At 40.6% G+C, this 18842-nt stretch overlaps 1 protein-coding gene across 5 annotated transcripts in view; it reads right to left on the bottom strand.

Annotated features, from left to right (window-relative positions):
- The window catches only part of SEC24D (SEC24 homolog D, COPII component), a 61179-nt gene that overhangs the window by 29181 nt on the left and 13156 nt on the right, over positions 1-18842 (bottom strand). For all 5 annotated transcript variants that reach the window (XM_035111604.3, XM_060278560.2, XM_088660384.1 and 2 more), the window contains 3 exons: positions 15576-15687; positions 13894-14021; positions 1996-2134 (listed from right to left, as the gene is read on the bottom strand). In XM_035111604.3, coding sequence (XP_034967495.1) covers positions 1996-2134; positions 13894-14021; positions 15576-15687 — 379 coding nt within the window. The remainder of the gene's footprint in view (positions 1-1995; positions 2135-13893; positions 14022-15575; positions 15688-18842) is intronic.

The raw sequence follows: 18842 nt of genomic DNA, 5'->3' as shown, positions 1-18842 counted from the left end.
TTCAAATGCAACATGAGCTAGAAATTTGCTAATTCAGGCTTTTCAACAAAGCACTTATCTTGTTTAAGTTTATAAAAGTGGGTGGCAAGGAATGGCAAATAGCACTAGGTTCAACCTCCTTCTCCACTCCTCTGCCTATTACCATATCATGATAGATCAGGGAATATATAGTACTACTGAAGAAGAAAATGACAAAATTCTTAAAAATAAGTTGAAACATTTTTGGGTGACTGTGTGGATAAGCCCTTGCTCAGCTGTTAGGGTGCTTGTTGCTTATTTACTTCAAATATTTATGCACCCCTTTTCAACTGAATGCTTTCCAAGGCAGTTTAGGATAGATTGCAACAATAAAAAGCACACCCTAGGGCCCTTGCTCCCCTAGCCAGGGACAAAGCCCAGTGTCTTTTTTCATACTTCTGCAATCAGGGCTGGTATAAATAAGATAAACATGAGTCTTATTTGGTGACTCTTTTAAGACTCCCAGTGCCCTTCCTTCTCCGACGTTGAAACAACAGTTTGCATTGCAATTTTCGCTCATAGTCCCCGATGCAAAACAACTCACTAGTGTCTCACTGTTGCCAGTCACCTATTCAGCAAGACTGGGCAATTTTCTCTTAATCCCTCTGCTTATGATGAGTACTTGAAGCTTTAATTACAGTGCATGAAAGGATACAGATGAAAAGGCCCTGCAAAAGTGCAAATGATTCTATTTTTACTGCAATATCGGTTTAAATAATAATTTGGTAGCTTATTGCTATGCAAATAGTAGGCATTTGTGAGAACTTCATGCTGAGTTAACAGCCCATGATGCCGACTGCCCTCTCTCTATATTTCATTCTGCAGATTAAGGTCTGAGACAAACAAGAGTTGGCATAAGTCTTTCGAGGTTCATGTTTCAGAGTTGAAAAGATTACTGTATTAGGGAAAGCTCTCTGCTGCCACTTTGATCCAGCTGAGGAAATCCAACTAGATACAAACGTCTCGAAAGACTCATTCTGGCAAAGTCTTGGGAACCAGCCAAAAGCTCAGGAACTCGTACTTATGAGTCACATGCAACTGCACTTGGACAAATATGGCATGGCATCTTGTGTTCAAAGCAACTCCCATCACGGGAAAATTAATGGATGATTTAACCATTAAAATCCTCTGTCATAAAGGGAGGCAACAACCTAAACATTTGCTCTTTTCTAGGCAGTTAAAATATGTTTCCCCCTTTGAAACACATTTTCAGCCTGCAAAGAAAATAATCTCATATAATGGCATAACCTCCTCTGCATGCCTATTCAATCTAATGAAATCGCAGACAAGACGTAAATCATTACAGCAGCCATATTATTTTACAGAACTTTTCAGATCAAAGGATTCAGGTACATTTTCTCAGAACAGTTTGATCATCCTTGTTGAGTGCATACATATGCATTCCCTAGGGAAAGCCAGGTTTTGCTCTTAAAGTTTATTCTGCATGCCAAAATGCCTATGCCTTTCCCAATCCAGATGATTGCATCCTGGAAGGAGCATTTTCTTAATGCGGGAATTTCTAACTCTTTGCAGCTTTAAGGCTAGAGAAAAGAAGAGCTTTGTTTTGTGCTCTTCCCAGTGACATCCATTTTCCTGGATCAAATGGTTAAGTAATTCCATTCTGATATCCAGGATAACACGAGGAAAGTCCATAGCAAAATTAGGTCTAAAAGAGCGTGAAGACCACATATAAAAATTCTGATGTACAAGTCATTCAGCAATTCAGTTTCACATAAAGTTAAGCGTTTAGTTAAAAAAAAAACATCCATCATGTAGCTTTAGCAAGATGCAGATCCTTACTTTGGAATGCAACCTTGCGCTCACTTACTTTCTTAGGTATCTAAATTAATGTGACTTTCAAGTCAATGCAGTTAGGATTGGCCTGAAAACGAAACAAAGTCTTCAAAAACTTACTTTAAAAAATAAAAATAAAGAACTAAGTTTTCCATTATTTCAAAATAAATAAGTACTACTTACCATCGTTCACACAGTTACAAAATCCACACTGATATCGTCTTCCACCCTCAATGAACTGCATGAAGGGGCACATATAAGCCTTGCACCTGTTGCATCGAATAGGTCCTGTTTCACCATGATTTACCACATAAAGGGGCGTCTACGGAGAATTAAAAAAAAACACTTAGCTGCAGATTAAACAAGATTACTAAACTACCAAAGCACCAATCAATTAGGAATTGTTGCTAGTTTCATATTCTACCTTGGAGGTAGCCCTTAAACCACAGTTTCTCAGGCTGGATCTACACAGATATAAAAAGACGCTATGAAAATGCTACCAAAAACCCTGCTATAAAATATAAAAAGGTAAAGGGACCCCTGACCATTAGGTCCAGTCGTGACCGACTCTGGGGTTGCGCGCTCATCTCGCATTATTGGCCGAGGGAGCCGGCGTATAGCTTCCAGGTCATGTGGCCAGCATGACAAAGCCGCTTCTGGCAAACCAGAGCAGCACATGGAAACGCCGTTTACCTTCCCGCTGTAGCGGTTCCTATTTATCTACTTGCATTTTGACGTGCTTTCGAACTGCTAGGTTGGCAGGAGCTGGGACCAAGCAACGGGAGCTCACCCCGTCACAGGGATTCGAACTGCCGACCTTCTGATTGGCAAGCCCTAGGCTCAGTGGTTTAACCACAGCGCCACCTGGGTCCCTATAAAATATACTGTATATGTAATTTGCCTTTGAGCTCCACAGTGCCACCTGGTGTCACATTTTTATAACGCACTTGTAACGTTATCATTGCAGCTGTGCAGCTGAGTCCTCAGTTTGGATCTCCTGGGAAACTGTGGTTTGAGAAACCAGGATTTCTTTGCCAAAAAACTGCTGCGCAATGAGAGTATGAAAGGGAAAATGGGAAAGTAGCACATGGATCATTCTCAACAAGGATTTTTATGTTAGAGCCAAGCCATCAATATATCTTCTTCACATCCTGACTGTGTGAAGAAAATGGTGTTTTCACTAATTCACAAACCATGCTTATCTTTTTCCTGTTACTTAACTTAAGCAAGTGAAAGGAAATCTAAGATCAGTGCATGCCAACTCTTTACAATGGAGAAGTTCTAGATTACCAATCAAGTTTACTGAAGCATAATGCATAATTACTAGGGAACAACACAGTTAGCTAAGCATGTGCGACTCAATGTTACCTTATTTTAATGGCAGCATTAAGCACAAATCTCTCCCACTGAAACAAGTGGGATTTAAAAATGCTTAACTTTGGCTGGATCATACCTACTGTAAACAAACATTTAAGCCACTAACCCCACATAATTGTGTAGGATAAGAGTGATAATATATAGTTGGAAGTAAGTTCCATTGAAATTATAGGGTCTCTTCTAAGAAATGTGCATGGCCCACACAAAATGTTTTTTTAAAAAAAAAAAAATTAATTTGCTATCTTTTACTGTTGAGAATGCTTTGCCTAATTTATTTTTGCTAGTTCACACTGTACAAATTTGTTATTCATTTCAATAAATATTTCTCATAGTATTACTTTTCAGTCTTCCTAAAAACATTTTTGCAAAATATGATTGCATATGTGCTAAATACTCTCTCCTCTACCAAAGTTTTAAAACAGAAGAGCTTCCTTTCATATGTTGTTGGGCTCCAACTCTCATCGGCTCCAGAGAGCATGGCCAAAATCAATAACAATGGGAATTATAGTACAACATCCAGAGAACATGTTGGCTACCCCTGTTTTAAAATGCTACTTCGATATGACAATTCACCAAAAATGTCACACTACAATGAAAATTTCTTCATTTTTGAAAACAAACTTGTTACCAGTAAACTAAATTGAACACTCCAACAAAAAGTATGCTTAACACTTTGTTATGTAACAAGATACATTTTGGGGTGGGAGAAGAAGAATGGCTCTTGAAATGTTTTGATTGTGTAATGGGAATTCAGCAGTAAAACTTCTGTCGGCGAAAGACAAATTTCTGGGCTTTGATATAAAATGTCAAAGAGCAATTTTCCCAGACCAACACTAAAATCCAGATTAGATAGTATATATGGAGCTCTCTTTGAAGCTGAAAAAACAAGCCTCTTTTAAACTGATGAAAGTTTGCCTTTTCAGCATTGGGAGTCACACATATTATGTCTCTGAACCTTTGCCCAAGGAATTAAGCATTCATGATGGATAGCCTTCATATATTTCAGTGGCAGAATGGAAACAGAAGTTAATAAGGATGTAAATAAATTGAAATGAATGGAGCAGAGATTTGCAACAGCAATATTTAGTAGCCCCCACCCCCAATGTTCCAGAGAAGATTTTATGGGTGTCCAGGGGACTGCAAGCAGGGGAGGGGGATCCAATCCACCAACTATGTCTGTTCCACCGGCATATGAACACAGATTTCACCCTATGTCTATAATCCTACATACAATTACTTATGAACAAGCTCCACTAAACTCAGCAAGCCTTGCTTCTAATTGGTATGACAGAATTGGACAGTGTTAAGTATTTATTTTGTGCTGGATTGTACCCAACATGCAAATAGTTTGGTTACAGGTGATGAGGGTTGTTTCATTAATTTCCTTATACATGCAAAGATGTATTTTTCCATACATATTTTCTTGTTGGGATACTGCTTTGCAATGGACAATGAACCACAGTGAACTTGAAAAGGTGAAAAGGGAAATTGTAATAAACATATCATCTTAAAAGTGTCTCCAGAAACCAAGAGGCTCAAAATACAAATAAGCATGCTCATAAAAGTCATTGGTTAAGGTTAGGAACTAGCAGACATTCCCCCCCCCCCCCGCCTGTATCCAATTTATTACTACAGACAGGTTTAGTAAAAAGAAAACAAATCAGCTTGGTTTTTTATCATCATATTTGGAGTGGCTTGGCCCACTTTCCTTACTTGATATCTCCCTAAGGATGCAAAATTAGCACTGTGTATTTTTAAATAGTTTTGTATTCAGTTTATTGCTTTTTTAGATGTCGGCAGTACTAAATTAGAATACAGGCATTCAAAGGAAACACCCACACTGTCTTTCTATAGTGCAACTGGAGTACAATTAGAAGCAATAGGGGTTTTGTTGTGGGTGGGAGTGTTGTCGTATAATCAGAGCTGCCACAGCATCACCCATTTAAACTAGGTTAAATGTGTAAATACATGCAAGCTGCTCTACAATAAGATTAAAATGCCGCTCGTTGCAGGAATTATCTAGTTACCCCCCCCCCAAAAAAAACAGTACCGTTCAACCTTCATGTTTTTAGGAAATCAATTACTCTATTAATGTCCGATTCATTTTAAATCCACACTCCTCAACGTGAGATTGCCATCATGGTTTTTAGATGCAATTATTTTGGTTAGGGTTTCATGGTTCCTTGAAGTCATCCCCTTCTGGATTTTAAACTAAGGTTTTTTCCTTCAGTATTTCCAATCACAACGCAAGTAATACAAAATCAACAACCTGTATAAAAATGTTTTCTACGAATTCAGATCTATGGCCAGCAGCTTCTTTTCCGGTGATTACATGTGAGATTTAAGACTAATTTTAAGCCTAGGCAACAATTTTGCGTGCATGATTGTCATTTCACTCATCCTAGTAAATTGACAAATCTTATTGAATTGACTAAAATGTGGTACACACATTGTACTGATACTGGGGTGGGGTGGAGATAATTTCATTCTCCTATGACTCTGTCTGTTGCTGCTAGCAAGCATAAAAGTGATGTGTAGATTTTGGAACACACACTTTTTAATCCACCATACTCTCTGTAGGTGGCACTGTGTACTAGGACATATTGAGGGCCTGTGCTTATTGTTAAATCTCAAGCAACCAGTAAAATTCATAATGCCCTCCGAGTAAAATAGGATACTTTTTTCCTAATCAGATTGGGAAATGCTAGACATGTATTGCCAATTTCTCTCATATTATATACAAATGCTCATCCTAGAACAGTTAAAGTGCATTTACAACTGATACTATTTACACAATTTGTATCTAATTAATATTAAAAACAAGTTATTGTTACAGACACACCATACATTTAAAGCACATTGCTTCCACCATATAATCCCTCACAATGCTACAATTTGCAGAACCCTTCACAAATTACAGTTCCCGGGATTCTCTGGAGGAGTGAGGCATATACAGCTCTGGTTAACAATTTGTGTGGCATTGTTCCTACGTGTATCATATAAGATGAAGGCCATCCAATTTGGATTTTCAGCCTCTTCTGCCTTAGAAATTTGAGGCAAATGGTGGTGACAAGAAAGGAAATTCTAGGTCTAATAGGCAAAGTAAAAACTGGCAAATTGCCAGGTCTGGATTGTATTCACCTGAAATTTCTCAACAAATTCAAATGTGAAATTGAGGCTCCTCTAACAAAAGTACCGGTATGTAACTTGTCCCTAAGAGCAGCCCTCATACATGAAGACTATAAAGTGGCCAAAGTAACACCAATTTTAAAAAAGAAATCCAGCAGGGATTATAGAAATTACAGTCTAGTTAGCTTAATGTCTGTTCCAGGAAAACTGGTGGAAAGTGTTGTTAAAGATAAAATAATGAAGCATAGAAGAACAAGCCTTGCTGAAGCAGAACCAACATGGCTTCCTCAAGGGTAATTCCAGTCTGACTAAGCTATTTCAGTTCTTTGAAAGTGTTAACCATATAGATAGAGGTGAACTTGTTGGCATAGTGTACTTGGACTTTCAAAGAGCTTTGAAAAAAAGTACCCCACCAAAGACTCTTGAGTAAGCTTAGCAGTTCAAAGGATAAATGGAAAGGTCCTTTCATGGATCAGAAACTGGTTACTTAACAGGATGCAAAACAAAGGAATAAATGGGTAGTTCTCTCAGTGAAGGAATATAGAAAGCGGAGTCCCCAAGGGTTGATATTGAGACCCATGTTTTTTAACGTATTCATAAATGAATACGAGGAGTAAGCAGTAAGGTGTCGAGGCTTGCTGGTGATACTAAATTGTTCAGGGCTATTAAAACAGTAGAAGCAGCAGTAGCATATTGTTGCAAACTCCTCTTAATTTCACATATGCACACAGTGGGGTCTGAACTGGCAGTGGCTGAGGAGGAACAAAACATTGGGATCAAAGTAGCTAGCTTGATGAAGATGTCAACCCAGTGCTCAGCAGCTGTGAGAAAGGCAAATTCCATTAAGAAAAGGAACTGAAGCCACCAGGTTGGATGACTAAAATAAGTTTAGATATATTCATAGAGATAAAGGCTAGAAACTGCAGGAGGGGAGAGTACTCTTGCGCTTGACTTCTGCTTATGGGCTTCTGGGAGAATAGGATCCTGAACTAGATAGGCCATTGGACTGATCCACCAGGCTCTTCTTATGTTCTTAGAATATGGTAGCATTGGTCAGAGTGACACCATCATACATGTGACACCATGTGACATTTATAAATTAGATGAAGTGGTGAAAATTGTCTCGGTGGTCAAAGGTTTTCTTATTGTATGTTGCAACTCAATAATGTGTGAATGCTGTTAAGACAAAGATGACCCCACCCCAAGAACAGCCAACACTAATTTTCCTCTCATCCATCATTTGAGGTAAGAAGTAACAAAGGCATGCCTGGGCGGTCAACATGTTCACAGATGTCAAGTGATAATGTCACTTTCTATGTCACTGGCATAGCATGAAATCAAAAAGGCAAATAAAACCCTTTTACGTTAAATCCACAGAACAAAGTCAAGGGAACCAAGACAACATTGGCCAATGCATGAAACTGAATGTTTATCACCACATTCCATTGTCAAAGACACCATTTTAATTGTGATTGTGGCATCTATAGAATTGGCGCCATAAGCCCTAGATGTGAGTGACCTTCTGTAATTTTTTTTTAGAAGCTGCACGGCTATGTAATTATGCAAAATTTGTCATTTTTGAAGATCCATGCAATTAAAACTTTCTAAAACATCTGGATCTGGCTGTTTTTTAGATAATGGGATGAAACAATGCATTGAACCAACAATTGGTTGTATTCTTAGACAGCGGGGAATACATGTAATGAAGTCATTAATATTCTAGTATTACAACTTATCTTTAAGTAGATATTGCAAATGCATTGTACAATGCATAATTAACAAATACGAAGTCCATTTTCAAAAAAGAATTAAAACAGGCCAAGTCCTCTTGCTTTCCACAATATCTTATATGTGTACATCTTCACAAGGCGCTTTTATTTTTGTAATTCTGTGTAGTTCTCTCTCTCTCTCACACACACACACATTCTTACAAATGTATGATGTGCTTGGTATTGACAGCAGAGTAGAATACCACAAATTCTAGTGATTGTGGAGTCCAAGGGGAAAGTGCCTGAATTAACAAGACAAAGTACATGCAGCTACTTCTCAGCTTTGAAGTGCTGAACTGTTATTTGGACGATAGGCCACACTGTTTATCAAGGGAAGGTCACTAGTCAGGATTAACCAATGATGGAAGCAGAAACATGAAATGGAATGCATGATGATAATCAAGAAACTGTGCTTAGACAACATGTCTCCAAAATGTCAGTGAACAGAAGTAATTAGAATGCAGGAACTGAAAGGAGAAAATTTAACAAAGCTTATATGCAGAACTTATGGGTAATTGCTACTTTAACAAGAGAGTTATAGTTTTAACTTCGTTATCAGAAGGTCATGACAGCAATTTACAGCAAAGCCTCTCCTTCCATACCAAGCCTTTGCCTTCCATGGCTTTCACTCAGGGCTGAACTGACGTGGTTGGATTACTGACATTTGCAGCAGTCCATATAGAACTAACAGCACACCATGTATCTGTGATTTTGTACAAACCATTACACAAGGGTTCTGAGATAATTTTCAAGGAAGCTTCCAATTTCTGCTGCAAGCATCATCACTGTTTGCTTCCCACTGGCATGAAGTAAAGAATATTCTCTGTAAACTAAAAGCTTATTCTGTGCCCTTCATTCTTTGCATCCATTCAAGCCTGTCCAGCAAAAGAGCCCAATGTTAATTTGGTTTTCTTCATGCTTTAAACCCATCCAGGAAATAATTCCTATGCCTATAATAGGACATACATGCAGTGTTGGTGCCAGGCAAGGCTAACTAATTACACCCCCCCCCCAAATTACTAACTTCAGTTTTCAAAAAGATATGTCTTGTAGAAAAAAATATGAGTAAAATATTATCAGAAATTTATAAGATATAACAAATACTTATCTGTATAAATCTATGCCTCTCAAAGGTCAGTAGTGAGCTCCTCTGAGGTCATGGCCAAAGGCAGCTTTCTAGTTGGCCTAATGATAGCACAAGTCGTGCATCTAGGGCCCCCAAAATAGTATTTTCATACTGAAAGTGGGGTTCATAGATTCAAAATTCTGTTCTATCATATAACAAACTCATTCTCTCTTCTCCCATTAGGAAAACAGGATTAGTGACTAGATATACAGGAAAGTGTCTGAGAACAGGAACTGTTGATCACTTTGCAGATCTAAAGTGTCAGCTTCATATTTTATCATAAATAAAACAAAATTCAGAAGCGGTAGCCTATGCAGAGCAGTCAGAACTGGTGAATTATGTTCAACATTAACCAGTGGGAAGGAAAGAATCATTTGGGTCTGAATAAAAACAGTAACAGCAACCCAGACAACTATCTAGTTATTTCCCAGGAAGGCTCCTTCAGTTCCATGGAAATTAATCTTTAAATGAAACATCACCCTCAAAATGCTGAGAAGTAGGGCGTTTTTAAATAGAAATGTGCTTATGTAAAGTCAGTTAAGGAGATATTTCCTTTGCACATGTAAACCCCATAAAACTTTGTATGATTCCTTGAAAAGCAGTGCTTTAAACCTTTCTCCGATTCAGCTTTATAAAATGTGCAATGTCCCTCAAGGCTTGAAGCAGGGTTTACACTCTTTAATTTATGACTGCTCTTATGATCCATTTTGGCAGCAAAAGAGTGGAACACAATTTCCATTTCAGAATATGGACTCGTCCATACTTCTCCTTGTCCTGTGCCTAGAAAGCATGGGTCTAAGTGGTTTTCTGCTTGTCTCTTGCTTCCTAGGCACAGGCCCAAGAGGTTTTGCGTTAGCTGCGCAGTTTTCCCCTGGAAAACATGCTCTTTACCACTGAATTGGAACAAATAGCAATCCTCAGAAAACCTGATTGCTGTTTGTTCCAATCCAGATGCAAACTGTGGGTTTTCCTGGGGGAAAGCGGTAGGGCAAACGGAGGTGCAGACGAGCCCACTAAAATAGAGGACAAAAAAACATTGTCATATACCGGTAATTGCCAGAGCAAAAAACAAACAAATGAAAAGGACAGGGCCTGTTCTGTTCTTGCTGAGTGGGAAGCAAGACCTTTTGCCAACTAACTTTCCCCTGGTGCAGAATTGCAATTGCTACCTTTAGGTTAGTTTTGAAGGGTGACACATTGACACTTGGCCGTTCAATGAGTCCTTAAATAGAACTGTACAACTGAATTGAAATACTGCATACACATTTGACGCAGCCAGTGGTGGGGCAGAGCTGTCCTCCTGTCACTGGTGGTGTTTGCAGCTTACAAGGATAGGGTGGAGCAGTGGTGAGGTGCTCCCCCCCCCACTTTAGTGGCTAGATATGGGAATGTAGAGCAGGTTGCCCAGAGGACAGTTCTGTGGTCCAACACCTCACTGCCACTCTGTGCCCCACAGCATCCACTGCCTAATATGACTAGCTCATTCTGCCCAATGGTAAAGTCTGTCCTTGTGACTAAGACTTACCCACTCATTTTACCCCAAAGAGGGCTAAAACACGGCCTGCATGCTTTTACTTTTTTTAGATTCAGGCGTGAAACAAGATCTTGACCAGCTCAAAGATAACAGAACCAGGGTTTCCAAAGTGCTATTTAGTTCAGCACTCAGATGCAAGGCGTTCCAACCATCAATCAACCTAGGCAATTCAGATGAGCCTAGAAACAGAGAGCAGGAGCACTGTAGAAAGTCCTGGCACACAAAAATGAAAAAGGACAACAACCTCAAAATAAACACTGAGGTTTGTCGCTAATATGATCAACTTTCCACCACAAAATTTCCTTCCTGTTGCAAGTTTAGCAGCTCTGTATATGAGCAAAAAACATCTAGTGAAGATTTGTACACACACATGTCAATGTGAGTAGCAGATAATACATACATATGAAGTTGGTTTCTTAACGAGCATCTCTACCCTCAACACTCAGCCCGGATACTGAGGTCCAGCTCCAAGGGCCTTCTGGTGGTTCCCTCATTGTAAAAAGTGAAGTTACAGGGGACCGGGCAGAGGGACTTCTTGGTAGTGACGCCCGCTCTGTGGAATACCCTCCCATAAGATGTCAAGGAAATAAACAGCAGTCTGACTTTTAGAAGACATATTATGGGAGCCTTGTATAGGGACATTTTTAATGTTTGATGTTACATTGTGTTTTTAATATTCTGTTGGGAGCTGCCCAGAGTGATTGGGGCAACCCAGTCAGATGGGTAGCAATCAATCAGTCAATCAACCAATCAAAGCAACTGCTTCCTCCACCACATCCTGACTCATCCTGGTCCACATATTGGATGTAACCTTTAACTGGAGTCTACATCTATGGAGTTAAATTTGCGCAGGTCGAGTCTAGATTCTTACCTCTCAAAGTACATCCAAAGCATAGACATATTTCTGTGACCCATTGCAAAAGAAAACCACATTTGGTGCAATGCCATGCCACTCAAATTCTGCCTCTAGCAAGCAATTTCTAGATCTAGATGAAGGCAAATAAATCTGAAACTTGGAACTAAATAAAAGATGGCAGCAGCTTTCTTTTTAGTTCTGATTCTGCAATCACACAAAATGATTTCTCCATCATCAAGAGAGAAAAAAGGAGTCAGTTTTGGGATAGACTCAGGGAAACCTATGAAAATGCAGTGTCTGAAAAACAGACAGAAACTACAGCCAAGAGTCTGGATTCTCTGCCCTCAGTAATCTGAAAGGTCTGGACTACTAAATGCGAATAAGAATGGGAGTAAAGGACAGAATAGGAGTGGAAAATCCTACAAAATTGCGCTATGGGGTTACTTCAAAGATCGCTCCACTGTTCAGACCTGCCTCAGCTACAGAATACTGTCTCTCTTCAAACTCTGGTATTATGCTAGTGAAACCTGCAGTATGTAACAGGTACTGGGGCTTATGACAATTTACACTATGAACCACTTAACTTCCAAGACCTTCTCTTATTCTCTTTGCTTCCTACTTCCATTTTTGAAATTTCATCTTCTATTAGAGAAATCTTACACAAATAATGAAATCTAATCTATATGAATATATTTACGTTACTTATATGTAACCCATGTCACAGGTGGTACACACAAACATGAAAACCAATAACAACACACACTTAACTTTCAACTTACCAGTGTCTCCTGCCAAAGTACATTTTACCAATTGTAATAAGATCACAAGGGGGGGGGGAATCATTTGCTAGCAATCCAAGTTCTTTTGAGACATTTTAAACAAACATACATATATTATCTGGAATTGGAGTAAGATTTTTGAATTTGTAGAATGTTACCTCTAGCCAAGATAATATTAGTGGCAAGTAACATAAAATGTTAAACAAAGATCATCTGGTTTATCCAGGCTTGGCAAATAGTCATACATCTCCAAAACAAACTTGCAGAATGCCTGGCCTAGCATGATAGCTGCTGGCTTTTATTTTTATAGTCTGTTGCTAAAGCAGTGGTCGGCTAAAAATATATTCTGTCAAACAATGATATCGGATTCTCAAAGAAATACCCTATAAATACCCCTGATAGGTCATCCCTACTGGAGCAAGGAAAACGAAAAGAAATTCTGTTGATGAATATAGAAGGAATCTGTATAGACAAGGTTCTGAAATACAGAACTACAGACAGCAATATAGTTATAAGTGTTTGAGTAGAAATTATTTCTTCAAAGAATTCTTCACGCCCAACACATCCTTGTACTCCCAAAATTTGATCCATAAGATGGTTGCCACAATTGGAAAGTATTCTTCCTACTATATCTAAACCGTAAGGCCATAGAAGCTTTCTTTAGTTTTCTATTTTTCTCATCTTTTCTTTCTTCTGACTTTGTTCTCTTATAGACTAAGTAGTTTTTTATCTTAGTATATTATAAAAAGATACATTGTAATGGGTATGCATTTTTTTATATCTTTGAATAAGTATAAATAAATAAAATAAGATCCTGAACACTATGTGCCTGCCTGTTAAAGTTCAAAGACAATTCCATCTCAATACATTTATTCTGATAATAGGTTACGAGAATTCAACAGATCCCCCTTGATGATACCATGAAACTTAAGATTTGTAAAACAAGAGGCCCAGTTTCATAGATACTTTCTCCACACAGATCGTGCTTTCCTGTCAAAGGATGGTCATTTCCCCAAACCAAGGGTCAATCTCAGTTGAATTCAAAGCCATTGAAAACCTTAACTGTTTAGGGAGGCTTTTAATGTTTAATAGATTATTTTATTTGTTTTTTCTTTTTCTGTTGGAAGCTGCCCAGAGTAGCTGGGGAAACCCAGCCAGATGGGTGGGGTATAAATAATAAATTATATTATTATTACAGTGGTACCTCTACTTATGAATTTAATGCGTTCCGAACGCACATTCATAAGTCGAAAAAAATTGTAAGTCAAATCCCATAGGAATGCATTGGGAGAAAAAATTCGTAAGTCAAAGCAACCCTATCTAAAAATTCGTAAGTAGTCTAAACCGCCTCCAAGATGGCGGGCGGAGCTCCGTTCGTAAGTAGAAACATTCGTAAGTAGAGTTATTTGTAAGTAGAGGTACCATTGTATTATTATTAATTATTATTATAATTATTATTATTAACTTGTGAACAAAAACATTTCCTCTCAGAGCTTGTTTTATTCTTTTACCTCATTTGATGGAACATTGGCAAATGGTTTGATGATAGCAGCTAACGGAATCTGAGCCTGTTTCGCCAGATCTGAAGATGAAGGAAAGCAGTATGTGGTACATCGAATGAAGCGAGGGCTGGCATTACCTAGGACATTCAAAACAATTACAAGATTTGATGAAGTAAAACAAAACAAAACACAGCATGCTTTGTTGTTGTTGTTGTTTAGTCATTTAGTTGTGTCCAACTCTTCGTGACCCCATGAACCAGAGCACGCCAGGCAATGGCTAATTAAAAGTAATTTCTAATTCTTATAATGAGACAAAAGTTCATCACATAATATTTTTGAGCAGGAAAAGGAGAGGTTGCAGGGTGGGAAAGTTTCTCAAAACTGCTTCCTCAACCTTTTCCACCAATGCCACTTGTTTTGTGGTCTGAGCTGTAATGACTGCACTCCATGTTCTCTGGCTGGTGTTTTAACTCCACAAGTTTTCAGACTGAGAGCAGGAAGCCTTACGGTCGCTTGGTCTTGGCTTCATGCCAAAGCCACGTCATCACTTTGTGTTGTCAGGAAGCCAAATCAAAGAGGGGGCAATGCATCCTGCTCTCTTCTCTGGAAAACTTGTGGATCAAAAAAGTGTGGATTCAAAAAGGTGTGCAGTCATGACTGCTGGCACATTTGCACCACAGTTTTCCATCTTCAGAACTTCACATCTCACAATAAGTATAGAGATTTAGGCTTGGCACTACTTAAATACAATACTTTGCTCCTTCCACTGAATTCCTTAGTAATTTCTTATAAACCTTTTGATTTTTATTACATTCTGTGAAAAAGAAAACCAGGATTGGTTACGATTTAACAGCTCAAAGCACTGTCAGTTTAATGACCAAACAGTAAACACAACAATATCATCAAATTCCAGTAATATTTTAAAATCCCAGTCAATCCTAAACAATGAACCAACACAAACCCAGTCACTAAAAGTGATTTCAAGCAAAAAGGCTTATAGAGCACACCCCTTACGTGCACCCCACTCATGCATGGCAGCCTTTACATGTATTAAATACATAAATAGATTGGCCTCCCCTTGCTGCCCAAACAATGGAGTGCAGCCTTCAACCAACCATTGGCATGGGGCAAGAGGCGCCTTCTCCCTCCTCCACCACCCACATCTTTTCACCCCCATCTTGATGCCAGTATTGCTGGGCACCCTTCTCACCCCTTGCCCTCTGTGGCCAGCCACTTCAGCCATGTGCTCGCTGCAGGCAGGCAGGCTCAAAATAGGCCAGGCAGTGGCCCTGAGTGATTTCCAGGGTGAGCCCCCCCTCCTTCCCACACACCCTTCGTATTAAAGAGTGGTGCTCCTCGCTTTACAATATATCACTTATGCATAGAGGGGCCTGGAACGTAACCTTCACATAAGTGGGGGGGGGGGCCTGCCTTTAGTCAGACGATGCTTAAAGTCAGCCTTGTCAAGGAAAATGAATTCCACAATTGTGACCATTCACCAATAACCCATTTCTATATATTGTTGCCCTGTCCACTTGACAAACAGAGGCAACCCACCAAAATATCTTCCTGGCCAATTTAGAAAGGCATCAGAAATTAAACATGAACATTCCTGTTGAAAGAGAAAGAAAGAGAGAGAAAGAAATTCAACTTCACATAGGAAATGAAGCCAAAGATGGCTTCCTATTTACCTTGATCTTGGATCACACAATCTGTAGTAACCAGAGGAGGAACTTGACCCCTGATGTTGGTAGCATAGATTTGACCTCCCCGGGACACTTTGTCATTTTCGATAACCTGGATCTTATGGATAAAATGTTTAAAATTGTAAGAAATGTGAGCTTTATAGTGCTTCAAGAATAAGGGCTTCATGTACACAGGACAATTTCTATGTCCAGCATTTATAGACATGGATGAGGAACCTTTGGCACTCCAGGTGCTGCTGAACTACCGTGTTTCTCATATTTTAAGACGTCCCTATAAAATAAGCCATGGCACGATTTTCAGAAGGCAAAAAAATATAAGGCATCCCCCAAAAATAAGACATGCTGGTATGGCAGGGCACTCCGCGCCAAGTCCCGACCCAGCGGGACCCGGCAAGGGCAGCAGTGCGCGCTTTGCCGAGCCCCGACTGAGCGGGAACCAGCAAAGCCGTTTGCTCTCCATGCATTGAGCAGTGGCCCTCTCCCTATCTTCCTTCCACCTCAGTCTCTTTAACTTCTCTTTGTTTCCTTCTCGATTTTTTCCCCTCTTCCCGCTCCCGTCCTTCCCTCCCGGCAGCGAACTCAGGCCGCTGCCAGAGCTAGAAAAGGGGGTGTGTGCGCCTTCCCCGCCGCGTGGAACTACATCCCCCATCAGCCCCCGGGCTTCCCTCTTCCTGAGTGTCAGTTTCACGCTGCTTTGCCGAGCTCCAAGCCGGCGGTGGGCTGCTGCCTTTGCTGGTTCCCGCTCCGTTGGAGCTCGGCAAAGCGCGCGGGAGCCGGCAAAGGTTCCTTGGCTCTGTTCCTTGGCTGTAACCTGATCCCTTCTGCCCAGTGTGTCTCTTGGGCACACAAAGATCCCCTTCTCTTTCCCCTTTTTCTTTTTAAAATGCTCTTGCTGTGCTGTCGCGCAGACCCCGCCTGGCCGCCGAAGTGGGTGTGGAGATGGAGAGAAAGAGAGAGCTAGTTGGGGGGGGGGAGCCGACAGCAAAAAAAAAAAAAAAGCAGGAGCGGGGGAAATCCGGCGGGATGAAAAAGCCCCCAAGTCACACACACCCCCGCGCGCGAAGAAGCCAGCAAAAAGCACAGTGAAGGGAGCGCCTGAGTCCCGGCAAGGAGCAGGACGAGTCGATCGCGGCAACAGCAGGAGAGGGGCGGAGGAAGAGCGAGAGAAGTCTCTTTTGTTTTAAATTCCCTGCCTGCAGCGTGAAACTGACACTCAGGAAGAGGGAAGCCCGGGGGCTGATGGGGGATGTAGTTCCGCGCGGCGGGGAAGGCGCACACACCCCCTTTTCTAGCTCTGGCGGCGGCCTGAGTTCGCTGCCAGGAGGGAAGGACGGGAGCGGGAAGAGGGGGGAAAATCGAGAAGGAAACAAAGAGAAGTTAAAGAGACTGAGGTGGAAGGAAGATAGGGAGAGGGCCACTGCTCAGTGCATGGAGAGCAAACGGCTTTGCATCGAGCTCCAAGCTGGCGGCAGGCTGCTGCCTTTGCTGGTTCCTGCTCCGTTGGAACTCGGCAAAGCACGCGCTGCTGCCTTTGCCGGCTCGAGCTCCAAGTCGGCGGCGGGCTGCTGTCTTTGCTGGTTCCCGCTCAGTTGGGGCTCGGCAAAAAATAAGACACCCCCGTGTCTTATAAAAAAGAATATAAGACATGTCTTAAAATATGAGAAACACGGTAACTCCTATAATCTCTGGCTATTGGTCATGCTCGCTAAGATTGATAGGAGATGTAGTTCAGGAACATCCAGAGGGAAAGCAGTTCCCTGCTTCTGATATAAGAGATAGGAATCCCAGGAGCCACACCCTTTTCTACTGAAATATCTTGGGGGTGCTTTGCTCAGAGCTCCATACTTCTCAAGAGATTTGAGGATGAACCGGAACTCTGTACGTGGACCAAAACTGTGAAAAACTATACACAATTAAACTTGTTTTGGATTAAACAATTAAACTTGTTTTGGATTTCTCCTCAGATTTTGCAGTTTGCTTCTTCTGGAATGATTTCTGGGTCAAAACTTGGAGCGAAAGCATTCAGTTGCATTCCAGAATTTTGAAACTGAATGGGTAAAACTAAAATAACTATTGTTTTGTTTTCCTCCTATTTGAGAAATTGTGCTATGGTCTCAATTATACTATTTCATCATTTCATCACACCGTTTGCAAATTAAAAAATGGGGTGGGGGATATGCACCAAATTGTAGATTATAAATTGTCTCAATTAGAATTTTTTTAAAAAAAAAATCCTTCCAGTAGCACCTTAGAGACCAACTAAGTTTGTCACTGGTACGAGCTTTCGTGTGCATGGGACCGCTGCTCGGTCCGAGCTCCTGCCAACCTAGCAGTTCGAAAGCACGTCAAAGTGCAAGTAGATAAATACTACAGCGGGAAGGTAAACAGCGTTTCCATGTGCTGCTCTGGTTTGCCAGAAGCGGCTTTGTCATACTGGCCACATGACCTGGAAGCTGTACGCTGGCTCCCTCGGCCAATATCACAAGATGAGCGCCGCAACCCCAGAGTCGTTCACGACTGGACCTAATGGTCAGGGATCCCTTTACCTTTAAGGTGCTACTGGAAGGAATTTTTTAATTTTGTTTCAACTACGTCAGACCAACACGGCTACCTACCCGTCAATTAGAAATGATCATGTGGATCCTTTCTGAAACAGACTTTGATCTGCAACATTTTTGTTATTTGTTTAAGTTTAAGACTTCATTGTTCTTTGGGGGAACCGACATTTCTGGTTTTTTTACTGAGCCCTTTTCATTAGCTGAGGTAAAATATAAATTATTTATGGACATTTGGTTGCTTTATACTGCTAAAATCTCTTGAAAAACATACAACTTGTAACTTGAACCTTACTTAGCCTGAGGAACTGTCTGAGCCACGAAAAGTTTCACATTTCAAAGTTACATCCTTAAGCGCTAAATTAACCACAGTGGAAAGCATCCAACCAAAGGCTTCCATTTTGCTGGAAGGATGCTTGTGCAATGGAACTTCTCTTGCCTCTCCTCTCCCTCTGCCCCCTCCCCCTCCCCTCAAACTCCAGAAGGTTATGGGAATCCCAGAACCAGTTTCAGGGGTGCATGGGCAGAGGAGAGAGAGGGGAACTTCATTTCACAGCCCAAAGTCCTAGAACTAGCAGAAGCACTTCATTGGATACCACCCAATATTCTGTTATGCCTTACTTTAATGTGGAATTGCTTGAAAACTCCCCATTTCCCCTCTCGTGCTTTTGTTTTAGCCACATTTCCTACAAGAAAC

The sequence above is a fragment of the Zootoca vivipara genome, chromosome Z1 (assembly GCF_965207765.1).
Source record: "Zootoca vivipara chromosome Z1, rZooViv2.hap1.1, whole genome shotgun sequence".
NCBI classification, from domain to species: Eukaryota; Metazoa; Chordata; class Lepidosauria; order Squamata; family Lacertidae; genus Zootoca; species Zootoca vivipara.
Note: the sequence above shows the minus strand (reverse complement) of the source record. Positions and strands in the feature narration are given on the sequence as shown.